The 19,984-nt window shown below is 55.2% G+C and overlaps 5 protein-coding genes across 5 annotated transcripts; 3 read left to right on the forward strand and 2 right to left on the reverse strand.

Moving 5' to 3' along the window:
• Positions 1-171: 171 nt before the first annotated feature.
• On the forward strand, positions 172-9,580 carry BO86DRAFT_308540 (ATP-dependent RNA helicase BRR2; the record flags this gene model as incomplete). The annotated part of the gene is made up of 4 exons (XM_025667780.1): positions 172-6,278; positions 6,330-6,771; positions 7,262-7,338; positions 7,429-9,580. 4 exons carry the CDS (start codon positions 172-174, stop codon positions 9,578-9,580), a joined length of 8,778 nt encoding a protein of 2,925 aa, XP_025529743.1.
• Positions 9,581-10,144: 564 nt separating this feature from the next.
• On the forward strand, positions 10,145-11,389 carry BO86DRAFT_397845 (uncharacterized protein; the record flags this gene model as incomplete). Its single annotated transcript, XM_025673514.1, has 1 exon — positions 10,145-11,389. One exon carries the CDS (start codon positions 10,145-10,147, stop codon positions 11,387-11,389), a length of 1,245 nt encoding a protein of 414 aa, XP_025529744.1.
• A 68-nt stretch (positions 11,390-11,457) lies between these two features.
• BO86DRAFT_35682 (putative MFS transporter) lies at positions 11,458-13,957 on the reverse strand. Its single transcript, XM_025669682.1, has 9 exons — positions 13,363-13,957; positions 13,093-13,300; positions 13,015-13,031; positions 12,859-12,961; positions 12,369-12,811; positions 12,231-12,317; positions 12,128-12,181; positions 11,747-12,076; positions 11,458-11,693 (listed from the first exon to the last, which is right to left on the reverse strand). Exons 1-9 carry the CDS (start codon positions 13,554-13,556, stop codon positions 11,510-11,512), a joined length of 1,620 nt encoding a protein of 539 aa, XP_025529745.1. The 5' UTR covers positions 13,557-13,957; the 3' UTR covers positions 11,458-11,509.
• A 785-nt stretch (positions 13,958-14,742) lies between these two features.
• Positions 14,743-16,700, reverse strand: BO86DRAFT_387682 (putative serine/threonine protein kinase ENV7). Its single transcript, XM_025671653.1, has 3 exons — positions 16,167-16,700; positions 15,469-16,084; positions 14,743-15,419 (listed from the first exon to the last, which is right to left on the reverse strand). Exons 1-3 carry the CDS (start codon positions 16,284-16,286, stop codon positions 14,878-14,880), a joined length of 1,278 nt encoding a protein of 425 aa, XP_025529746.1. The 5' UTR covers positions 16,287-16,700; the 3' UTR covers positions 14,743-14,877.
• Positions 16,701-17,437: 737 nt separating this feature from the next.
• Positions 17,438-19,802, forward strand: BO86DRAFT_35746 (CAP-Gly domain containing linker protein BIK1). The gene has a single exon (XM_025669701.1). It carries the CDS (start codon positions 17,607-17,609, stop codon positions 19,638-19,640), a length of 2,034 nt encoding a protein of 677 aa, XP_025529747.1. The 5' UTR covers positions 17,438-17,606; the 3' UTR covers positions 19,641-19,802.
• The last annotated feature ends 182 nt before the right edge of the window (positions 19,803-19,984 follow it).

A 19,984-nucleotide genomic window follows, 5' to 3' on the forward strand; every position in this document is an offset into this window, starting at 1 on the left:
ATACAGAGCCACCCTCATCACGAAGTGCTTGTCGCCGGTGCCACGACGCGCCGCCGGCTGAATCTGAGCTCCACCGAGCCTTAGACGACGACTCACCTGCACTCGCCTCACGATCGTTTTTAGTCCTCCCTTCTTATCTGTATCTTGCATTTTCCATCAGAGACCGTCAAAATGGCCGACCAAAATATCTCCCAGTACAAATACTCGGCGATGTCCAACCTGGTTCTCCAGGCGGACCGTCGTTTCATCTCTCGTGTCAACGATGAACCCACCGGTGACCCGGAGTCTCTCGCCGGCCGCATCAGCATCCGGGAAATGGGATCGAGGATGGCGCGGGACGATGCGCCGAAGACAAAGAAGAAGGCTGGTTTGACGGACATCGAGCGAGGGTCCATCCGCGAAGGCGAGGATGTCCTCGCCCGCGAACAGAGAAAGACCCAGCGGGGTCAACCGGCGCAAGTACGCGGCCACGGTATTCTGTCCGCCGCCGATGCCCTCGTCGAGGGCCTGAAGTACCGCCCTCGCACCCCAGCCACTCGAGCCACCTATGACCTCATCCTCACAATGACCGCCAGCCATCTGGGCGATGTACCACATGAAGTGGTCCGCAGTGCGGCTGATGCCGTACTGGAGTTGCTGAAGGACGAGGATATGAAGGATTTTGACAAGAAGAAGGAGATTGATGATTTGCTGGGCAGTTCGATGAACCCCAAGGAATTTAATGAGCTTGTCAACCTGGGCAAGAAGATCACGGATTACGATGCCCAGGATGATGACGAAGAGATGGGCGACGGTCTGGCTGGCGAAGGAGAGGCGGAATTGGATGAGCGTCAGGGTGTTGCTGTCGTTTTCGACGAGGAGGATGAGGACGACGAGCGCATGGGCACCCTGGACGAAGTGCGCGACGACGACGAACTTTCCGAAGACGAAGCCGACCAACAGGATGTTCCTGGTATTGATGACGCCACGACCGAAAAGGCAGACCTTGAAGGATTAGAGGGCGCTGAAGAGATGGTCATCGACGGCGGGTTAGACCGTGGGGACGAACGCGGCAACAAGAAAACCACAGTTCTTGCACGAGAAATCGATGCTTACTGGCTTCAACGCCAAATCGGTAACGCATATCCGGATGCTCACGTACAACATGAGAAGGCGACCCAAGCGCTCGAGATTCTCGGAGGTCAAGGAGAGGATGGCGAGGCGCGACCTCTTCGCGACGTGGAAAATGACTTGATGGATCTATTCGATTATGAGCAGCCCGAGCTTGTCGCCACTTTGGTCACCAACCGTGATAAGATTGTATGGGTCACCCGTTGGCGCCGAGTCGCTGAAGATGCGGATGCCCGCCATCTGGTCGAGAGTGAAATGGTTGAAGCTGGACACCGCGCTATTTTGGACGAGATCCGGGGCAAGACCAGCCGCAACGAAGGCGCCGGTCGTCCCTCTAAAAAGATCAAGCTAGACTTGATGGATGTGGATGTTCCAAACGCTCCTCAGCAGCCGGAAGAGAAGGAGGAGGAGGGAGGATTGGTTCGAGGCCTGCAGCCGAAGAGATTGATCAACCTGGAGAACCTTGTGTTCCATCAAGGTAATCACTTGATGACCAACCCTAGCGTCAAGCTGCCCCAGGGCTCGACGAAGCGAACATTCAAGGGATATGAAGAAATTCACGTGCCTCCTCCTCAAGCTAAGAGAGAGCCTGGCGAGAAGAATCTTCCTACGACCGAGCTGCCCGAGTGGGCTCGCGTTGGCTTTGGGAGTTCGAAGGAACTCAACCGGATCCAATCCAAGTGTTTCCCGACCGCTTTTCACGACGATGGCAACGTGCTTGTCTGTGCCCCCACCGGTTCAGGAAAGACCAATGTTGCCATGCTTACTATCCTCCGCGAGATTGGCAAGAATCGGAACCCGCAGACGGGCGAGATCATGCTGGACGACTTCAAAATCATCTACATCTCTCCTTTGAAGGCACTTGTACAGGAACAGGTCGGGAACCTCGGCAAACGTCTTGAGCCTTACGGCATCAAGGTGGCGGAATTGAGCGGTGATCGCCAACTTACGAAGCAGCAGATTGCTGAGACTCAGATTATCGTCACCACTCCTGAGAAGTACGATGTCATTACTCGAAAGGCCTCGGAGACGAGTTACACCAGACTGGTCCGTCTGATCGTCATTGATGAAATTCACCTTCTTCACGACGAGCGTGGTCCTGTCATCGAGAGTATTGTTAGCAGAACCATCCGCAAGGTAGAACAGACTGGCGACCCAGTCCGAATTGTAGGTCTCAGTGCTACGCTCCCCAACTACCGGGATGTCGCCAGCTTCCTGCGTGTTGATCCTGCGAAGGGCCTCTTCCACTTCGATGGCTCCTACAGACCTTGTCCTCTCAAACAGGAGTTCATTGGCGTTACGGACAAGAAGGCCATCAAGCAGCTGAAGACCATGAACGATATCTGCTACACCAAAGTCCTTGAGCAAGTCGGACAAAAACGGAACCAGATGCTCATTTTCGTCCACTCTCGAAAGGAGACCGCCAAGACGGCCAAGTACATCAGAGACAAGGCTCTTGAGATGGAGACCATCGGCCAGATTCTGCGCAGTGATGCTGCAAGCAGAGCTATCTTGGCCGAAGAAGCTGAGTCGGTTGATGACGCCTCGCTCAAGGATTTGTTGCCTTATGGATTTGGTATTCACCATGCTGGTCTCAGTCTTGCTGATCGAGACTCCGTCCAGGCGCTTTTCGCTGACGGCAGCATCCAAGTCCTCGTATGTACAGCAACTCTTGCCTGGGGTGTCAACTTGCCTGCCCACACAGTTATCATCAAGGGCACTCAGATCTACTCGCCTGAGAAGGGTAGCTGGGTCGAGCTCAGCCCTCAAGATGTCCTGCAGATGTTGGGACGTGCTGGACGACCTCAATACGACACCTTCGGTGAAGGTATCATTATCACAACGCAAACCGAAATCCAGTATTACCTCTCCCTTTTGAATCAGCAATTGCCAATCGAGAGTCAGCTCGTCAGTAAGCTTGCTGACAATATGAATGCCGAGATCGTTCTCGGAAACATTCGTACTCGTGACGAGGGAGTTGACTGGCTGGGTTATACTTACTTGTTCGTCCGCATGCTCCGCTCACCTGGCCTTTACAGCGTGGGTGCAGACTATGAAAGTGATGACGCCCTTGAGCAGAAGCGCGTTGATCTTGTTCACTCTGCTGCCGTGATTCTGGAAAGAGCAGGCCTTGTGAAGTATGACAAGAAGACAGGTCGTATGCAATCCACGGAGCTTGGTCGTATCGCCTCCCACTACTACATCGGCCACAACTCCATGTTGACCTACTCTCAGCACCTTCAACCTAACATCACCACGATCGAGCTGTTCCGAATCTTCGCTCTTAGCGATGAATTCAAGTACATCCCGGTCCGTCAAGATGAGAAGCTGGAGCTTGCGAAGCTACTTGGTCGTGTGCCTGTCCCTGTCAAGGAAGGGATCGACGAGCCTCATTCCAAGATCAATGTCTTGCTCCAAGCTTACATCTCTCGCCTCAAGCTGGAAGGACTTGCCCTGATGGCAGATATGGTTTATGTTACCCAATCAGCTGGTCGTATTCTGCGCGCTATTTTCGAAATCTCATTGAAGAAGGGATGGTCATCTGTGGCTAAGACTGCTCTCAACCTGTGCAAGATGGCCGAGCGGCGCATGTGGCCCACTATGACACCCCTCCGTCAGTTCCCGTCCTGCCCAAGAGACATCCTGCAGAAGGCGGAGAGAATCGACGTCCCTTGGGGTAGCTACTTCGACCTTGATCCTCCTCGCATGGGTGAGCTCCTAGGTATGCCCAAGGCTGGACGTGTTGTCTGCGATCTTGTCTCCAAGTTCCCTCGTCTGGAGGTTCAGGCCCAGGTTCAACCCGTCACTCGCTCCATGCTACGGGTCGAGCTGACGATCACTCCTAACTTCGTTTGGGACGAGACACTACATGGCTCTGCTCAAGACTTCTGGATTCTGGTGGAGGATTGCGATGGCGAGGAGATCTTATTCCACGACCAGTTCCTTCTGCGGAAAGACCACGCACAATCGGAGATGAACGAGCATCTCGTCGAGTTCACTGTCCCCATCTCCGAGCCTATGCCTCCGAACTACTTCATTTCGCTGGTATCTGATCGCTGGATGCACTCGGAAACCAAGATTGCCGTCTCCTTCCAAAAACTGATCCTTCCTGAACGTTTCCCGCCCCACACTCCTCTTTTGGATATGCAAAGGGCACCAGTGAAGGCATTGAAGCGCGAAGATTTCCAGCAGCTGTACCCCGACTGGCAGTTCTTCAACAAGATCCAGACGCAAACTTTCAAGTCTCTCTTTGACACAGATGACAACGTGTTTGTTGGTGCTCCCACTGGTAGCGGAAAGACTGTGTGTGCCGAGCTTGCCTTGTTGCGTCACTTGTCCCAGCAGGATAGCGGCCGTGCTGTGTACCTTGCTCCATTCCAAGAGCTCGTTGACCAGCGTCTGGCGGACTGGCAGAAGCGACTGAGCCAGCTTTCCGGTGGCAAGAACATCGTCAAGCTTACTGGCGAAACCACCGCCGATCTCAGACTTCTGGAACGAGCCGATCTCGTTCTTGCCACACCAAGTCAATGGGATGTCTTGTCCCGGCAATGGCGGAAGCGCAAGAACGTCCGGACGGTGCAACTCTTCATCGCCGATGAGCTGCACATGCTCGGAGGCTATGGCGGATACGTGTATGAAGTGGTTGTTTCGCGCATGCACTCCATGGCTCTGGAGATCGAGAATGGCATGCGCATCATCGGCTTGAGTGTGCCTCTTGCGAACGCTCGTGACATCGGCGAGTGGATTGGCGCCAATAAACACACGATCTACAACTTCAGCCCTCACGCCAGACCAGTGCCATTGGAGCTCCACATTCAATCGTTCACCATTCCGCACTTCCCTTCGCTCATGCTCGCCATGGCCAGACCAGCATACCACTCCATCCTGCAGTTGTCTGCTGATAAGCCGGCCATCGTCTTCGTGCCTAGCCGTAAGCAAACCCGTGCTACTGCCATGGACCTGTTGGCTGCTTGTGCCACGGATGACGATGAGGACCGGTTCCTCAACGCAGATGTGAACGAGCTTGCTCCTCTTCTTGGTCGAATTCAAGAACAGACGTTGGCTGAGTCTCTTTCCCACGGCATCGGTTATTACCATGAGGCTTTGAGTGCTACTGATAAGCGCATCGTGTCTCACCTGTTCTCCATTGGCGCTATTCAGGTTCTCCTCGCTTCCCGTGATGTTTGCTGGGAGCTCGACCTGACGGCACATCTGGTGATTGTCATGGGCACTCAATTCTTCGAGGGCCGTGAGCACCGCTACATTGACTACCCAATCAGTGAGATCCTTCAGATGTTCGGCAAGGCTTCTCGTCCCGGCGATGACAAGCTTGGCCGTGGTGTGCTCATGGTGCCTGCCGTCAAGCGCGATTATTACAAGAAGTTCTTGAACGAGGCGTTGCCTGTCGAGAGTCACTTGCAGGCTTACTTGCATGATGCGTTTGTCACCGAGGTTAGCACGAGAACGATTACCTCGACCCAAGACGCCATTGACTGGATGACGCACACCTACTTCTACCGCCGCTTGCTGGCTAACCCGAGCTTCTACGGTCTGACCGATGTCAGCCACGAGGGTCTTAGTACATTCCTCTCTGAGCTGCTCGAAAACACCCTGAAGGAATTGTCGGACGCCAAGATCGTGGATCTGGATGAGGAAGAGGACAGCGTCGCTCCTCTGAACGCCGCCATGATTGCCTCCTACTACAACATTTCCTTTATCACAATGCAGACCTTCCTCCTCTCTTTGTCGGCGCGTACCAAGCTCAAGGGCATTTTGGAGATCATCACTTCCGCCACGGAGTTTGAAAACATCCAGATGCGTCGCCACGAGGAGCACATTCTTCGCCGCGTGTATGATCGTGTACCGGTTAAGATGGCTGAGACCTCGTACGACTCGCCCCACTTCAAGGCATTTGTGCTGCTGCAGGCTCATTTCTCGCGCATGCAACTGCCCATTGATCTTGCCAAGGATCAGGAAGTTATTGTCAGCAAGGTGCTCAACCTCCTGAGTGCGTGTGTGGACGTCCTCTCCTCGGAGGGACATTTGAACGCGATGAATGCGATGGAGATGTCACAGATGGTAGTCCAGGCCATGTGGGACCGGGATAGTCCACTGAAGCAGATTCCTCACTTCGGCCCCGAGGCTATCAAGGTGGCGAATGAGTATAAGTATGTATCCCCCCGGAATTTCCAGTTGACCCGCGCTAACTCTGCCGTCAGCATCAACGACATCTTCGAGTTCATGGAAGCCATGGATCCCTCGGAGAACAAGGACTACGCGACATTGATCAAGCGTCTTGGTCTGGACAACAAGCAGCTGGCCCAAGCTGCCGCGTTCACGAACGAGAAATATCCCAACTTGGAGCTTGACTTTGAGGTTGAGGATCCCGAGAACATCACTTCGGGCGAGCCGGCCTATCTCAAGATCAAGATCGAGCGAGAGGTGGAGGAGGACGAAGAGCCGGATACGACCGTGCACGCACCATTCTACCCTAGCAAGAAGATGGAGAATTGGTGGTTGGTCGTCGGCGATGAGAAGACCAAGAATTTGCTCGCGATTAAGCGGGTCACTATCGGCCGGAAGCTGGATCTGCGTCTGGAGTACATCGTTCCCACGCCGGGAGAGCATGAGCTGACGTTGTACCTGATGAGCGACAGCTATGTGGGTGTGGATCAAGCTCCTACCTTCTCGGTCACGGCGGCGGAAGGTATGGATGAGGACGAGAGCGAGGAGGAGGATGAAGAGGAAGAGTAGACAGTTGAAATTTGGAAGTTGGAAGTTTCTGTATGAATGTCTGTAATTATATGTTCTAATGGGGAGATACGATGATTTAGACATGTCGTTTGTGATCAGTAGTACAGTAGCAGTAGCAGTAACTTGGAAGTTAGCGGTCGTATCCCAATCGGGCCTCCCGGAGAAGAACCAGAGCAAGTCAAGTGCGGGAATGACCAGCCGCCCTGACGCCACCTCCGCTCTTCTTCCCCTCACGGTCCCCAGTGTCTCACCTTGCCCTTTCATCCCTTGATCTTCACTCTTCCCTTCTTATTAAACTCGTCTTCTTCTTTGATAATTCCTCATCAGGGATCCGCTGCGGTGTGCGGATTGTGCTACTGTGCTTCTCTTATCATCACTTAGAGCTACCGCATTCGAGCTATCTATCTATCTTATCTATCAGGCCCTTGCCGGTCGCAGTGTCATGACCATCCGATCCATGAAATTCACTCCAGAGTATGTGATCATTTAGTTCTAGCCTATCGTGATCTTGACTGGTCGTCATTGAAGCTTGCAACACTTGGTTCTTGTACTGATCCACACCAGAGTTCTCCTGGGAGCTCCTCGGCGCTCTGGCCCTGTGCCGAATGCCTCAGGCACCCTTGCGGTGTACACCCAGACCTCCTATTCGTTCGAATCCCACTCCAAAACCAACGAGATCCGAGTCTTGGACATCGAGAGCGGCAGGTCGGCTCTAATCACCAACGATGCCGGCGCCAGCTGTCCCCAGTGGCTAGGCGACAGCAATCAGCTCGTCTGGTTGAAGGCCAAGGCGAACGGCAACACGAGCTTCATCATCGGTGATGCGCGCGAGGCAGACAAGACCTACACCGCGGGCACGGTTCCTGGCCCAGTCTCGGACCTCAAGGTCACCGTTGTCGAGCCGGGGAGGATTGGCTTTGCGGTCACCGGCAAGGCCAACACGGACGGCACCTTATACAACCCGCACGACGCGAAGAAGCCGACCAGCACCGGGCGCCTTTATACTTCGCTGTTCGTGAGGCACTGGGACTCGTATGTTGAGCCCCAGAAGAACGCCATCTGGTATGGTCTGCTCCAGCAGGCACCCCTGTCTCCGCCTACTCGGCAGGCGGGGAAGTACGCTGTCTCGGGGCTCACCAACTTGATTCAAGTGTGTGGCTTGACGGGGGTCGAGTCGCCGATTCCCCCGTTTGGGGGCACGGGCGACTTTGACATCAGTCCGGAGGCTATTGTGTTCGTGGCCAAGGATCCGAGCTTGAACCCCGCCACGCACACGTCCTGCTCATGCTACTATTGTCCGATGTTCTCCTGGACAAGTGTGACTGCCATGGAGACTCGAGTGTGCGCTGTGAAGGGCCTCGAAGGAGCCATGTCTTCCCCAGTGCTGACGTCGGATGGTAGCTCCATCGCGCTCCTGGCGATGCGTGAGGACGGCTATGAGTCGGATAAGAGACGTATCCTCTATGTGCCTAACCCGTGGAGTGGTGAGATGATCGAGATCTTTGCATCGCCGGATGGAGAAGGCGCCTGGCCTCTTAGTCCATCCGGGTTGACATTTGCACATGACGACAAGTCGTTGTTCATTCAGGTCGAGGAGACCGGACGAGGAGTGCTTTATCAGTTACCCTTAGAGAATGTCCGCCACTCTACTCCTGATGTGCTGAAGAAGCTGACACACTCGGGATTTGTGACGGAGGTGTATCCCGCAGCAGCCAACTCTGGTAAACTACTCATCGCTAGCAGCAGTCTTGTGGACAACAGCAAGTGGTCGATCATAGATCCTGAATCGCCGAAGGACGTCCGTGTGATATCCTCTATCGGACGCGATGGTGCTTCTTTCGGGCTCTCGCCCACGCAGGTGGATGAAATCTGGTACCGTGGCGCCAACGACACACCCGTCCATGCGTGGGTGGTGAAGCCGTCCGACTTCAAGCCCGGGGAGAAGTATCCGCTGGCATATCTGATCCATGGAGGTCCCCAGAGCGCATGGTGCGAGCAATGGAGCACTCGATGGAACCCGGCGATCTTTGCCGAGCAGGGCTATGTTGTCGTCACACCTAATCCTCGCGGCAGCACCAGCTACGGGCAGAGATTCACGGACGAGATTCGTAATGCCTGGGGCTCGCTACCCTACGTCGACCTTGAAAAGGGGTTTGACTACATTGCCGAGAATCTGGACTATGTTGATACCTCGCGAGCGGTGGCTCTTGGCGCCTCTTATGGCGGGTACATGGTCAACTGGATCCAGGGCCACCCATTGGGTCGGCGGTTCAAGGCGCTTGTGACTCACGATGGAGTGTTCAGCATGAACTCGATGCTCGCCAGTGAAGAGCTCTACTTCCCGCTGCGGGACCTCAAGGGTCCGTTGTGGAAGGTACCCGAGAATTGGGAGCGCTGGGATCCCTCTCGTCATACCGCCAACTGGCAGACACCGCACTTGATCATCCACAACGAGCTGGACTACCGGTTGACCATCGCCGAGGGCCTGGCTGCATTCAATGTCTTGCAACTGCAGGGGGTAGATAGCGCCTTCTTGACCTTCCCGGATGAGAATCACTGGGTGCTCAACCCGGAGAACTCACTCATGTGGCATTACACCGTTCTGAACTGGATCAACAAGTACACGGGCCTCCCGGCGGCCTCCAGCAAGTATGCCGAGTTCAGCGCGACGAAGGCCCCGTCGATGGAGAAGCGGCTGGAGACTGTGTCATTGTGAGTTGGTGGGTTAATGAGCACTAGGATCATGATTTAGTCACGAGTCAATACAGCGTTTATTGTTTGTCGGTCGATTCCATTGTTCGGGGGGTCTTGACAAAGGAACAATGAAGCCGCCCTAATTTGGCGATGAGCCCGAGGCACCCCGGCGGGTGAGATAATGGGACTCGGCGCATAAAGGGATTGCCGTGCGTTGTTTGCGGTGAGACAGAGAGCCTTAATATAGCCAGTAGTCTTGTTCGCGCGCCGACAAAAGACCGACTGTACGAAAGAACAATAGAGGGATAAAGCAGTGGTTTGGATGGCTGTTCATGCAGCTCGAGGTGGTGTTTCGGTTTCGAGTTTTTATAGCATCGGTTGACTGGTGTATCTGCACATCAACAAAGGAGGACGAGCTGTATAACCAGCCGCTGTCCTCTGGCAGGAGCATATTTCTGGGGGATTTCTTCCTCAAGCCTGGTGCATACAGTGAACAAGTCTGAATTATTCTCAAGATACACCAGTTGAAGCACTGTACCTTTCGTTGATAATCGACAAGCCAATGTCGACGAGAAAGACATTCGAGATGTCTCCGCGACGAAACGGAAACGGAAACGGAAACAGCCCTCCCACGCCGCGCATCATCATCGTCCCAGCGTCGCCTCCCACCACTTCGTCTCCCACTACCGACTCCGAGGAGGATGAGCACTTCTCGCCCATGTCCATCAGTCCGACGAGTCCGCGGGCGACGTTGATTGCCCCGCCGCGACGCTTCCGTCGTCTGCTGCCTGCGCCTGCAGCACGTTATCCACAGCCACTATCCCGGCCACTGTCACTATCACAACCACAAGAAGACCAACAACAGCAACAACCCCTAAGCCCCGCCTTCCCCCCGACGGGACCCTTCCAAATCCACCCCTTCATCCCCTCCCCACCCTCATCACCACCACCAAGAGACTCAACACCACCAACACCACCACCACCACCACCACCACCAAAAGGCTCACCACCACCATACTCCCCTCACCCAACAACCGAACCCCCCCTCAAACGCCTCAAACCCAACCCCCACCCGCACCTTCTCTCCCCCAAACACAACCCCTTCATCCCCGCGCCCCCCGCCCCTAAACCCCTCCGCCTCCCCAAAAACCCCCGCCTAGCAGCCAAACTAACCCCGCTCCTCACCCACCTCCGCACCCCGCTCCACCCCCTCGTCAGCAGCACCACCGGCCACTACCACCCAGCCTTCCCACGCACCCTGCTGGCCTTCCACTGCCTGACCCACGCGCAGCTGGATAGTCTGGCCCGGCACTTCCACCAGGTCTATCCGGCTGTGGCAGCCACGGGGTACTATCCCATCACGGTGCCGCCGTGGCTGGGGATCCCGGGGGCGGAGGGTGTGGAGGTGGATCTCGAGACGAAGCGACGCCGGTTTGGACGGTTTATTGGGTTGCGGGGGTGTGAGTCCCCCACTTCTCTGGGGGATTATCAGGGGAGTGAAGGGGAAAGGGAAGAGGGGGATGGGGATGGGGGGAGGAATGCGTGGGTGGAGATGGCGGAGAGGCGGCGGAGGGTGAGGGGGTGGTTGGAGCGGTTGGATATTGATTCGAGTTTTGGGGGCCCGGGGGAGGATGGACAGGGGGAAGGGGAGGAGGGGGAGGTGGAGGAACAACAGCAACAGGGGCATGGGAGTAGGAGTGGGGAGGTTGACCCCGTGGACACGGAGACGCCCGAGGAGATGCTGGCGCGCATGGCGAGGGAGTGGGACGCCGCCATGGAGCGGGCCAAGTGGGATTCCAACTTTGCGTTGCGGTGGAAGATGGGGGGTTAGTTCTGTTTGTCTCTAGAGGTTTCGTTTTCTTTGTTTTCTTTGGGGTAAGGGTATGTTTGATTTGATGTAGCGGATCTGGATTGTTGTCTGATATGTCTGTCGGGTTAATCTATCACAAAATCAATGGCCCATCCCCTTGGCTTGGTTCTCCTCCACAATCGCCCAGTACTTCTCCCGGCTGCGCTCCCGGAACCCCTTGCCCCATTTGATCATCACCAGGAACACCGCCGCGCAGGCCAGGCCCACAAACGCCGCCGAGATGAAGCAGTTCTGGTAGCCGAGGTTGTCGACCCACGGGGTGATCCTGCCAGCGGTTAGTCAAGGCACATCACACACTATACGTGCAGCAGCCCTCACCCGTATCCAATGGCAAAGGACATCGTGTTCCGCACCAGAATCACCGTCGCCATCGCATCGCCGCTCAGCTCGCGGTAGCTGTCCACCAGATAGTTCACGCTCAGCGTGATCCCGCACGTGTTGGCCATCGCCAGCAGACACATGGCCACGATCAGCCCGAACCAGTGCACCTGGTGCGCCGCGCCCACCCCCCAGAGCAGCAGCGACCCCGGCACGAGGACCAGGCAGAGGGCAAACGGCCACAGCCGCTGCTCCGCCTCCATGACCCCGTTGTTGCGCCGCGCCAGGCGGATCGTGAGCCAGTCGCTGAACCGGCCGGTCAGGAGCGAGCTGATTTTGTTAGTAGTGATAACCGCGGTATACATGGTGAAGGGCACTCACGCAAAGACTACGCCCAGGATACAGGCTAGATAGCTCAGACCAACCATTGAGGAGCTGCCATGGTTAGAGGTCGTGTCTGTTGGATCATATCTAGATGACACACCTGAAGTTGTATGGCGCACCACCAAGAATAATCGAGGCAGTGCCGTTGAGCACATTGAACCAGATCAGGTACGACCCGTACGAGAACCTATCGATGTCAATGGAGTCCAAAATCCAAGCGGTCTGTCGTCGAACCCACCCTGCGTAGAAAATCACCGGCCAGCTCAGATAGTATATCGTCTGCCACAGCCGTCGGAACATGTTGTTTCGGGGCAGTCGCGGACCCAGCAGCGAGAGTTTCTGGGCATAGCTCTTCTTCTTGTACATGACGCCACACTCCGTGTCCGCCTGCTGAACCAGTCCGGAGGGAGCCTTCTCCTTCTCGTGCTGTTCCGACGTCCTCGTGGAAGACGTCAATTGCGGATCCGGCGCGGTTCGATGCTGGCGCTCGTAGTTCGTCTCCTCCATGAAGAAGAAGAGAAATACAATGGCACAGCCGCAGAAGATGCTGGGCCAGTAGAACACCCACTGCCAGCCTTGGTATTCCGCGATGAAGCCGCAGATCACCGGGGCGAAGTAGTTGCTCCCGGCCAGGAAGAATGCATAGAGGGCCATGTAGGTGCCCCGTTCGTGGGTGAAGTACTATTCTCTTATCAGCGTGGTTGGAGGTTACCTGCCATCAAACCTACCACGTCTGTGACAGTGACCTCCGGCAGGGCTTCGATCGGAGCAGTAAAAAACCCTGATATGATGCTCCGCGCGATCCACTGGCCGTTGGTGTGGATGTAAGGGCTGGTCTATAGTTAGTTCAGTTACGCCCAGCAGGTGGGCCCGTGAAAGCTTACCCCCACATCGACGTGCCCTATGAAGTATTAGCAGTGACCTTTTTCATGCCCCCATGCCCCCAGAGCTTCAAGGCTTACCAAAATCCCAACCAGTGACAAAATATACGTCAAGCGTTTGCCATACTGCAAAGCCAATGGCTGCCAGAACAGAAGCCCCCAGCCCGCGAACAAAAACATATACCCGGTGCCCTCGTTCAGGGTTGAAACAGAGACGCCAGTGGCGTCCGACAGCTGCGTGAGCACCGAGTACACAACGGAACATGCGATTCCCGCGAACAGGGTATATCTATGACGCAATGTCAATACTCGCTGAACCACGCCCGAGCTCTTCGGCCGGTGCCCACGTACACGCTGACACAAACCGTCGAAAGCAGTTTCCGGCGCGGCGCCCAGTTCAATGGATCATCGGGGTCGTCCGAGGGCTCGGGGATAAGAACAATGTCGCTGTCGCCCTTGTCCAGGTGGCGGGTCGCCAGAACATGTTGTAGATCTACCAGGGTCACTGTGCCGGGGATGGCGTTTCTGTCCACAGTCGGGGCCATGGTGTCGGCCAGCAATTGGTACAGACTGACGAGCCTTGTTCCAGAATTTAGGGAAGAAAAGAAATGTTGCTTTCTGGTCAGAGATGATGTCTGCTCCCTCCCTGCGGGCAGCCGGGACTATTAAAGTCTGGCTGTTGTCGAGGAAGCTTCCGACGGCGACCGAATCAGCGCGCAGCGTACATGTCAACCCTCGCAGAAGCCGGTTAAGTAAGTAGCATTGACTGCGTTTGGGGGTTCTTCCCACACCCCCGCTCTCACCCTGTGGCACCATGGAACAATTCCGTCTGCTATCAGCGTGCAAAGTCCATAGATGATCCAACCCTCTTGTCGCCGTTATCATAGGTCTGCAGATAAGCCACCGTCGGGTTGCATTCCGTCACGCTCAGAAACGCCGAGTCTAAGCAAGCATTGCACGGATGGGGGTCATTGGGACCCTATGTATGGGGCAGCCCTCTGATAATCGTGCGCTGATGGCTCCACTTGGTTATCAGAGAGGGTCAATGGAGGGGAAGGGGGCAAGCAGATGGCGATAACCAGTCGTGGGCTGTCTTCCCCGCGCGGCTTCGAGGCGGGCCATCGCGATAACTAACCAGTTGCGATGATTCGGACAAGGCGGGGGATATCGACCGTCGGCAAAGGATCCTGTTCTGTCCGGTAAGCCAGGCTGCTGTCGATAGCTCGACGGGTCAACCTGCCTGTCAATCCTATCCCCGTTATCATCTTTTGCTTAGCCAGCCCAACGGCTGTCAACAGGTTGATGCAGACATTTCAAGTACAGCTCGAAATGTACATCTTCATCGCGAATGGAGTCTTGCATAGTGGTTTTGCCCAAAGTACAGCACATGCCATGCTTGCAAGCAGGTGATTGTCATGGAGAAAGAAGCAGAGTGAGGGAGGCAGAGAAGAGAGAAGGTCTTCCCGTGCGGTTTCATCACGGGTGGACCGAGTCAAAGGACAAATACGAGCGTCTCTCATATCAGACTGCGGTCTGGGAACTTCATGTTTCTACGTCTACGTCAACTATCTTCCCAACAGTAGATAAGCATGGACCTCTGATAAGAAATCCGCCTAGAAGAACCTGGCTTCTCATACCAGGTCCTTTATCAGCTGCGATCACCCCTCAGATACTAGAAACAACTATTCATATACCATCAACACGGAAGGAGATATGTTCAACATTCAAATCATTTCATATAATACACCAGGCAATCCAACGATCAGCACAGCTGACGAGAGCCGGCATTAATGTAGAATCAAAAAGCAAGTATCTGCAAATCACATGCTAAGGCAACATTAGGAAAAGTCGGCTCGAGTAGATAGCTTAGCTCGAGCCTCCGGAAACCTCATCATCATCTGGTAGCTCCTTGATGACGTCTTGTATAATCTGAATCAATTCATCAATGTCTGGCCGATCTGCGGGCTCGACTTGTAGACACTTGCGGACAACTTCTTTCACAGGCTCACTGATTGCCATGGCATTGTCACGGTTGTTGTTGTCTCCAGCTTTTCCTTTCCCTTTAGTCGCACTCGACTTCTCGTCCGGGAATCGCCAGTCTCCACCTAGTACACACATACTCAGACTGCCGCCAGTCTCTTCGCTCCGAGCTTCAAAGGGACTCTTGCCCACTAGGCAGGCATACAGGGTGCACCCAAGAGACCAGATATCCACTTTGGTATCGATAATCGAGCCCGTCTTGACATCGAACAGCTCGGGCGCCCGGTAGGGCATCGTGCTGTGCTCCGCCGCAGTATCCTGGACCGCTAGAGCGAGCGAGCGAGAGGTAATAGCGATCGGACTAGGTGCCAGCGACCCAAGGTCCATCAGAATGGGCGTACGACCATCATCGGCGATCATGATGTTCCCTACGCAAGTTAGCCTAGCCAATCCGTACTGTCTTTGCGAACACCATACCCGGCTTGATATCTCGGTGAGCGTACGGACGGAGGTCACCGTCCTGCACTCCCTCCTGACTGATGGTCACTTCGTCGTCCATCAAAGGCTCATTCTCCTCCTCATCGTCCTCTGCGGTTTGGGTGGCTCGTCGCTTGGCCTTTGCCTTGCGAACAGCGGTGTCTGCGTCTGCCTCGGCCCCCTCCCGCCTGACAGCCTTGGCTTTGCGGGTCGGCCCCGAGCCGCTCTTGACACGATACTGGTGCATGGCGCGCAATGCCTGGGCGACTCCCAGCACCAACTCCATCAGCCTCTTCTCCGGGAAACGGGAGTGATTGACGAGATTGGCGTTGATCGCATCTTGAAGGTTTCCGCGTTGGTAATAAGGTAGTAGGATGTAAACAGTCTTGGAGCCGGGTTCGCCGCCGTCGGAGCGGAATTTGGAGCCGGGTTCAGTCGAAACACAGTGATCAATGGAGTGAATGATGTTGTTGTGCGATGTGAACAGATTGTAGGCCTCTACCTCCTTCAAGGCCTGGGAGACCGATTCTTGGCCAAAGGGGCACCGGATTTTCTTGAGCGCGAACAATTCGGAGGTCGCTTTGTCTTGGACGAGGTAGACATAGGAGAAGCCGCCCTGCGAAGTAGGGGCTACGCGTCAGCATCAAGGGTTCTTCAGAGAAGCTGTACAGCACCAGCAGTCAGATGCGGACACTTACTTCACCTAGAAGGCGGAGCAATTTGAAGCTGCGACTGTTGATCTTCAATTGCGGCGTGCTAGGAAAGCAGCACATGCAATCCGTGAAGCTGTACAGAAGGTCGAAGAAGTATTGCGCCATGGCGAAAGGGCGCGGCGCGGCAATTGAAGGGCGAAGGTAGGGGAGGTGCGATGAAGCTCTTTGGAAGAATAGTGATGATCGGTCACAACAATACGTACTCGGCAATAGACGGGCTGTGATGACCCCGTGGCGACTAAGGAGAGCTAGTTCCAAGGAGGAGACGTACTATCGTCCACTTCTGACGGGCTGGGCTCCACCCCGGAGTTGGCGGCGCAGAAGCGGACAAGCAGAACGGTTAGGTAAGGGACTGGAAGACAGTGGCCGGAACTGCAAGGGAAGGAGGCTTGAAGAGGAGGTGATAACGAAGGGCAATTCAGGGTATAGCAGGGCGGGTTGAGGGGGTTTTTAGTCTCCTTGAGAGGGGAGATGAATTCCAGGGAGTGATGATACGAGGAGGAGTGATACTGAATGAACAACAGTATGGACGAGTACGAGTAATGGAAGAGGGAGCACGGATGATTGAGTTGGAAGGTTGAGTCCTGAATCCTCAGGCAGAAACAAGAACAAGCACGTGCATTGCCCCAGCCACTAGTCCCGTTTGGAAGGATTTATTGTATGTTTCGAGAGTGTAAGTACGTGACAGAACACTGACTCTGAGCCTGCTGAGACTGGTGGGGCAAATCGTCCATGGTTCGTGTGTGCTCATTACTCGTTTGGGATGGCTTCGAATCGATTGAAGGCTGATTGATTGATTGAAACCTAGGCTGAAGGCAGAAGGCAGAAAGCCTTCCAGCTGCAGAGCTTCCTGAGCTTATCCCCGATTCGTTTGTTATTGTGTCGTCACTTGTCACTTTCACTTTCACTTTCACTCTCACTCTCAACTGGAATCTGTCTCTCTGGCTCTCTGGCTGCAAATTTGTCGACCAGACTCAATATCCACCCCCCAGTCTTTCAGTCTGATTTGTCCTTCTTCTGCGCCTTTTGCCGTCGCCCCTGTCCTTCGCTGCCCAACAGGAGGACTCGGAGACCCTACCTGAATTGAACGCTTCAGAGACACAGAGGAGAGGAGAGGGATAGGCAATAAACATCCCTCTGAGCCTCCTACTAGCTGCGCATCCATTCTACACACCAACTATGTCGACTGACCTATGATCAGTCACTTCTCTCCTGCAACTGCTTTCAGCCACCCCACACCTCTTCCGTTACTAGACCATCCCTTTCTTCACCTGTCGTCGTCCCTTGAAAGTCACGCACTGTCTGTCCCTGTCTGTGGCCTTATATCTCGACCCTCAATTCCCTTTCCCTTCCCTTCCGCAGAATCTTCGACTTAACGCGACTCGACTCCCGACCCTCCCCCCGACCCTCCCACCTGCAGTCACCATGGCACCCCTCGACGATGTCCAGGTGGGCGACCTGGTCAACGTCCCCGGCGGCATGTACGGGACGGTCAAATACCTGGGAACTGTGGCGGGCAAACCAGGCAAGTTCGCCGGTATTGAACTCGCCTCGGAGCATGCCAGGAGGGGAAAGAACAACGGGGATGTTGAAGGGAAGCGTTATTTCTCCACGTCCATTCCTGGCTCCGGCATCTTCGTGCCGATGAACAACAATAAGTATGTCACCAAACGTGCTTCCGGTCTGGGCTCGAGCATAAATGCCGGCCCTCCCACCCCTTCGCGGCCCGTCAACTTCAGCAAGTCTATCGGCCCTGGTACCTCGGTGCGCGCCCCGCGGGTGAGACGCCCGTCCCTCCCCCGGCCCGAATCACCCAGAGGCCCGCCTCCTTCCAAGCTGAGCCTGGCGGGGCTACGAACCCCGTCCGTGGCATCGAGAACCGCATCGACAAATGGCTTTCCGCGAAGCCCAGTCAAGGCTCCCTCCCGTGCTTCTGACCGACCGCCGTCGCGGCTGAGCACGGAAGACGAGCTCCCGTCGGCCCGCACATCCGACTTCCACCAGTCGTCCGTGGCAGCAGAACTCCGGGAAGTACGGGAGCAAGTTCAGAGCCTGGAAAAGCAACTGCTGGACCGCGATCGCCAGTTGGATGAACAGGCAGCCACCCTATCGGATTTCCAGCGGACCCTGGAAGAATTGGAGGGATCCGACTCCCTTTCCATCCGAGCCCAGTTGCGCGAGAAGAATGAGAAGATCGCAGCGCTGACCGCGGAATTTGACCTGCACCGGGCAGATTTTAGAAGCACGTTGGATACTTTGGAGGTGGCTGCCTCGGAAACGGAGCGGGTTTATGAGCAACGCCTAGATGAATTGATGCAACAAAATCAAGAGCTGCAGGAGCGCGGCGAGGATGTTGAAACCGTCGCAAGGCAGCTTAAACAGCTTGAGGAGCTAGTCTCCGAGCTTGAAGAGGGTCTGGAGGATGCACGGCGCGGAGAAGCCGAAGCCAGAGCAGAGGTGGAGTTTCTGCGGGGAGAGGTCGAGCGAACGAAGCTGGAACTCCAAAAGGAACGTGACTCGAAGGAGCCTCCAGCCGGAACCGACGGACAGCACCACCTGAGAGAATTAGAACAGAAGGACGACGAGATCCGTGGCCTCAAGGCTATCATCCACTCGCTCAGCCGTGGTGACCCCGATTTGCATGCAATTCAGCAGAACAGCATCGGCACAAGCCCACAGCCCGACCCTCAACCCGACCACCAACCAGAACATGTCCCTCATCTCGAGCAACAAGCAGAGGAGTTTGAGCATATTCCGGAACGGAAGAACTACCGCATTGAAGAACTCGAACGCGAACTCCAGCAGATGCAGATCAACGGCGGTGGTCGCACGCGCAGCTCCACCGTTACCGCCGCACCAGCCCACCAAAAGTCCACCAGCACCAGTGGGTCAAACCTCACTAATGGTAATGTGATCAATCATGCGCACCGCCTCTCGGATCGCACGGTGGTTCCAAACGATTGGCATGATCAACCTCAGCATGAAGGGCAGTACCAGGCCTATTCCGTACGCCACCGCGCCATGTCAGATGCTTCCCACCATCGTCTAGAGACGATGCACGAGTCAGATGCTCGCTCGGAGGATGGTGGCTCATTATGGTGTGAGATTTGTGAGACAGGCGGTCATGACATCCTAAGCTGCACCAACATGTTTGGTGCCGAGAATAAAGAGAAGACCCCTGAGCCTGAAGAGCCTCTTCACGATGACAGCTCCATAGAAGAAAAGCCTACCCCTGAAACGTCCACGGCGGAGCCCTCTACATCTTCGACCCCCGAGGAGAGCACAACCCCTCAAAAGACCGGACGTGATGCCGTTCTGGAGGGCCTCAGGGGAGTGGGTTTGACATCATCTATGGCCCCCGTTGCGGGGAAAGCGAGCGGTGTGATTGATGAGTCGAAGTGGTGTGCTCTCTGTGAAAGAGACGGCCACGAGAGTATCGACTGTCCATTCGATGACTGATTGGCGGACTGGCCTGGTGTCCTGCCTGGTACGGGAAGCATGGCAACCGTAGGTTTGGTTCAGACGACGGCCCCATGATGAGGTACGACAGTCCCCGAGCCTTGCAATGAGTAATGGCTCTTTGCTGCCATGGGCAGGTCTTTATATAAGACACGCTATGTGTCTACAATCATCTGACCTGCCACTGCTATTTCGCCTTGGTCTTCTTGATGTTTTGCTTGGTGATAACCCAATCTGTCTTTCTACAACGTACAGTTCGGTAGCATGGGATGGAATAGCGTGCATACACAGTCCGCTCTGTTCGTGCGGCTGTGATCAACATACATGTTACAATTAGCTTTGGT

The sequence above is a fragment of the Aspergillus japonicus genome (assembly GCF_003184785.1).
Source record: "Aspergillus japonicus CBS 114.51 unplaced genomic scaffold BO86scaffold_12, whole genome shotgun sequence".
NCBI lineage: Eukaryota > Fungi > Ascomycota > Eurotiomycetes > Eurotiales > Aspergillaceae > Aspergillus > Aspergillus japonicus.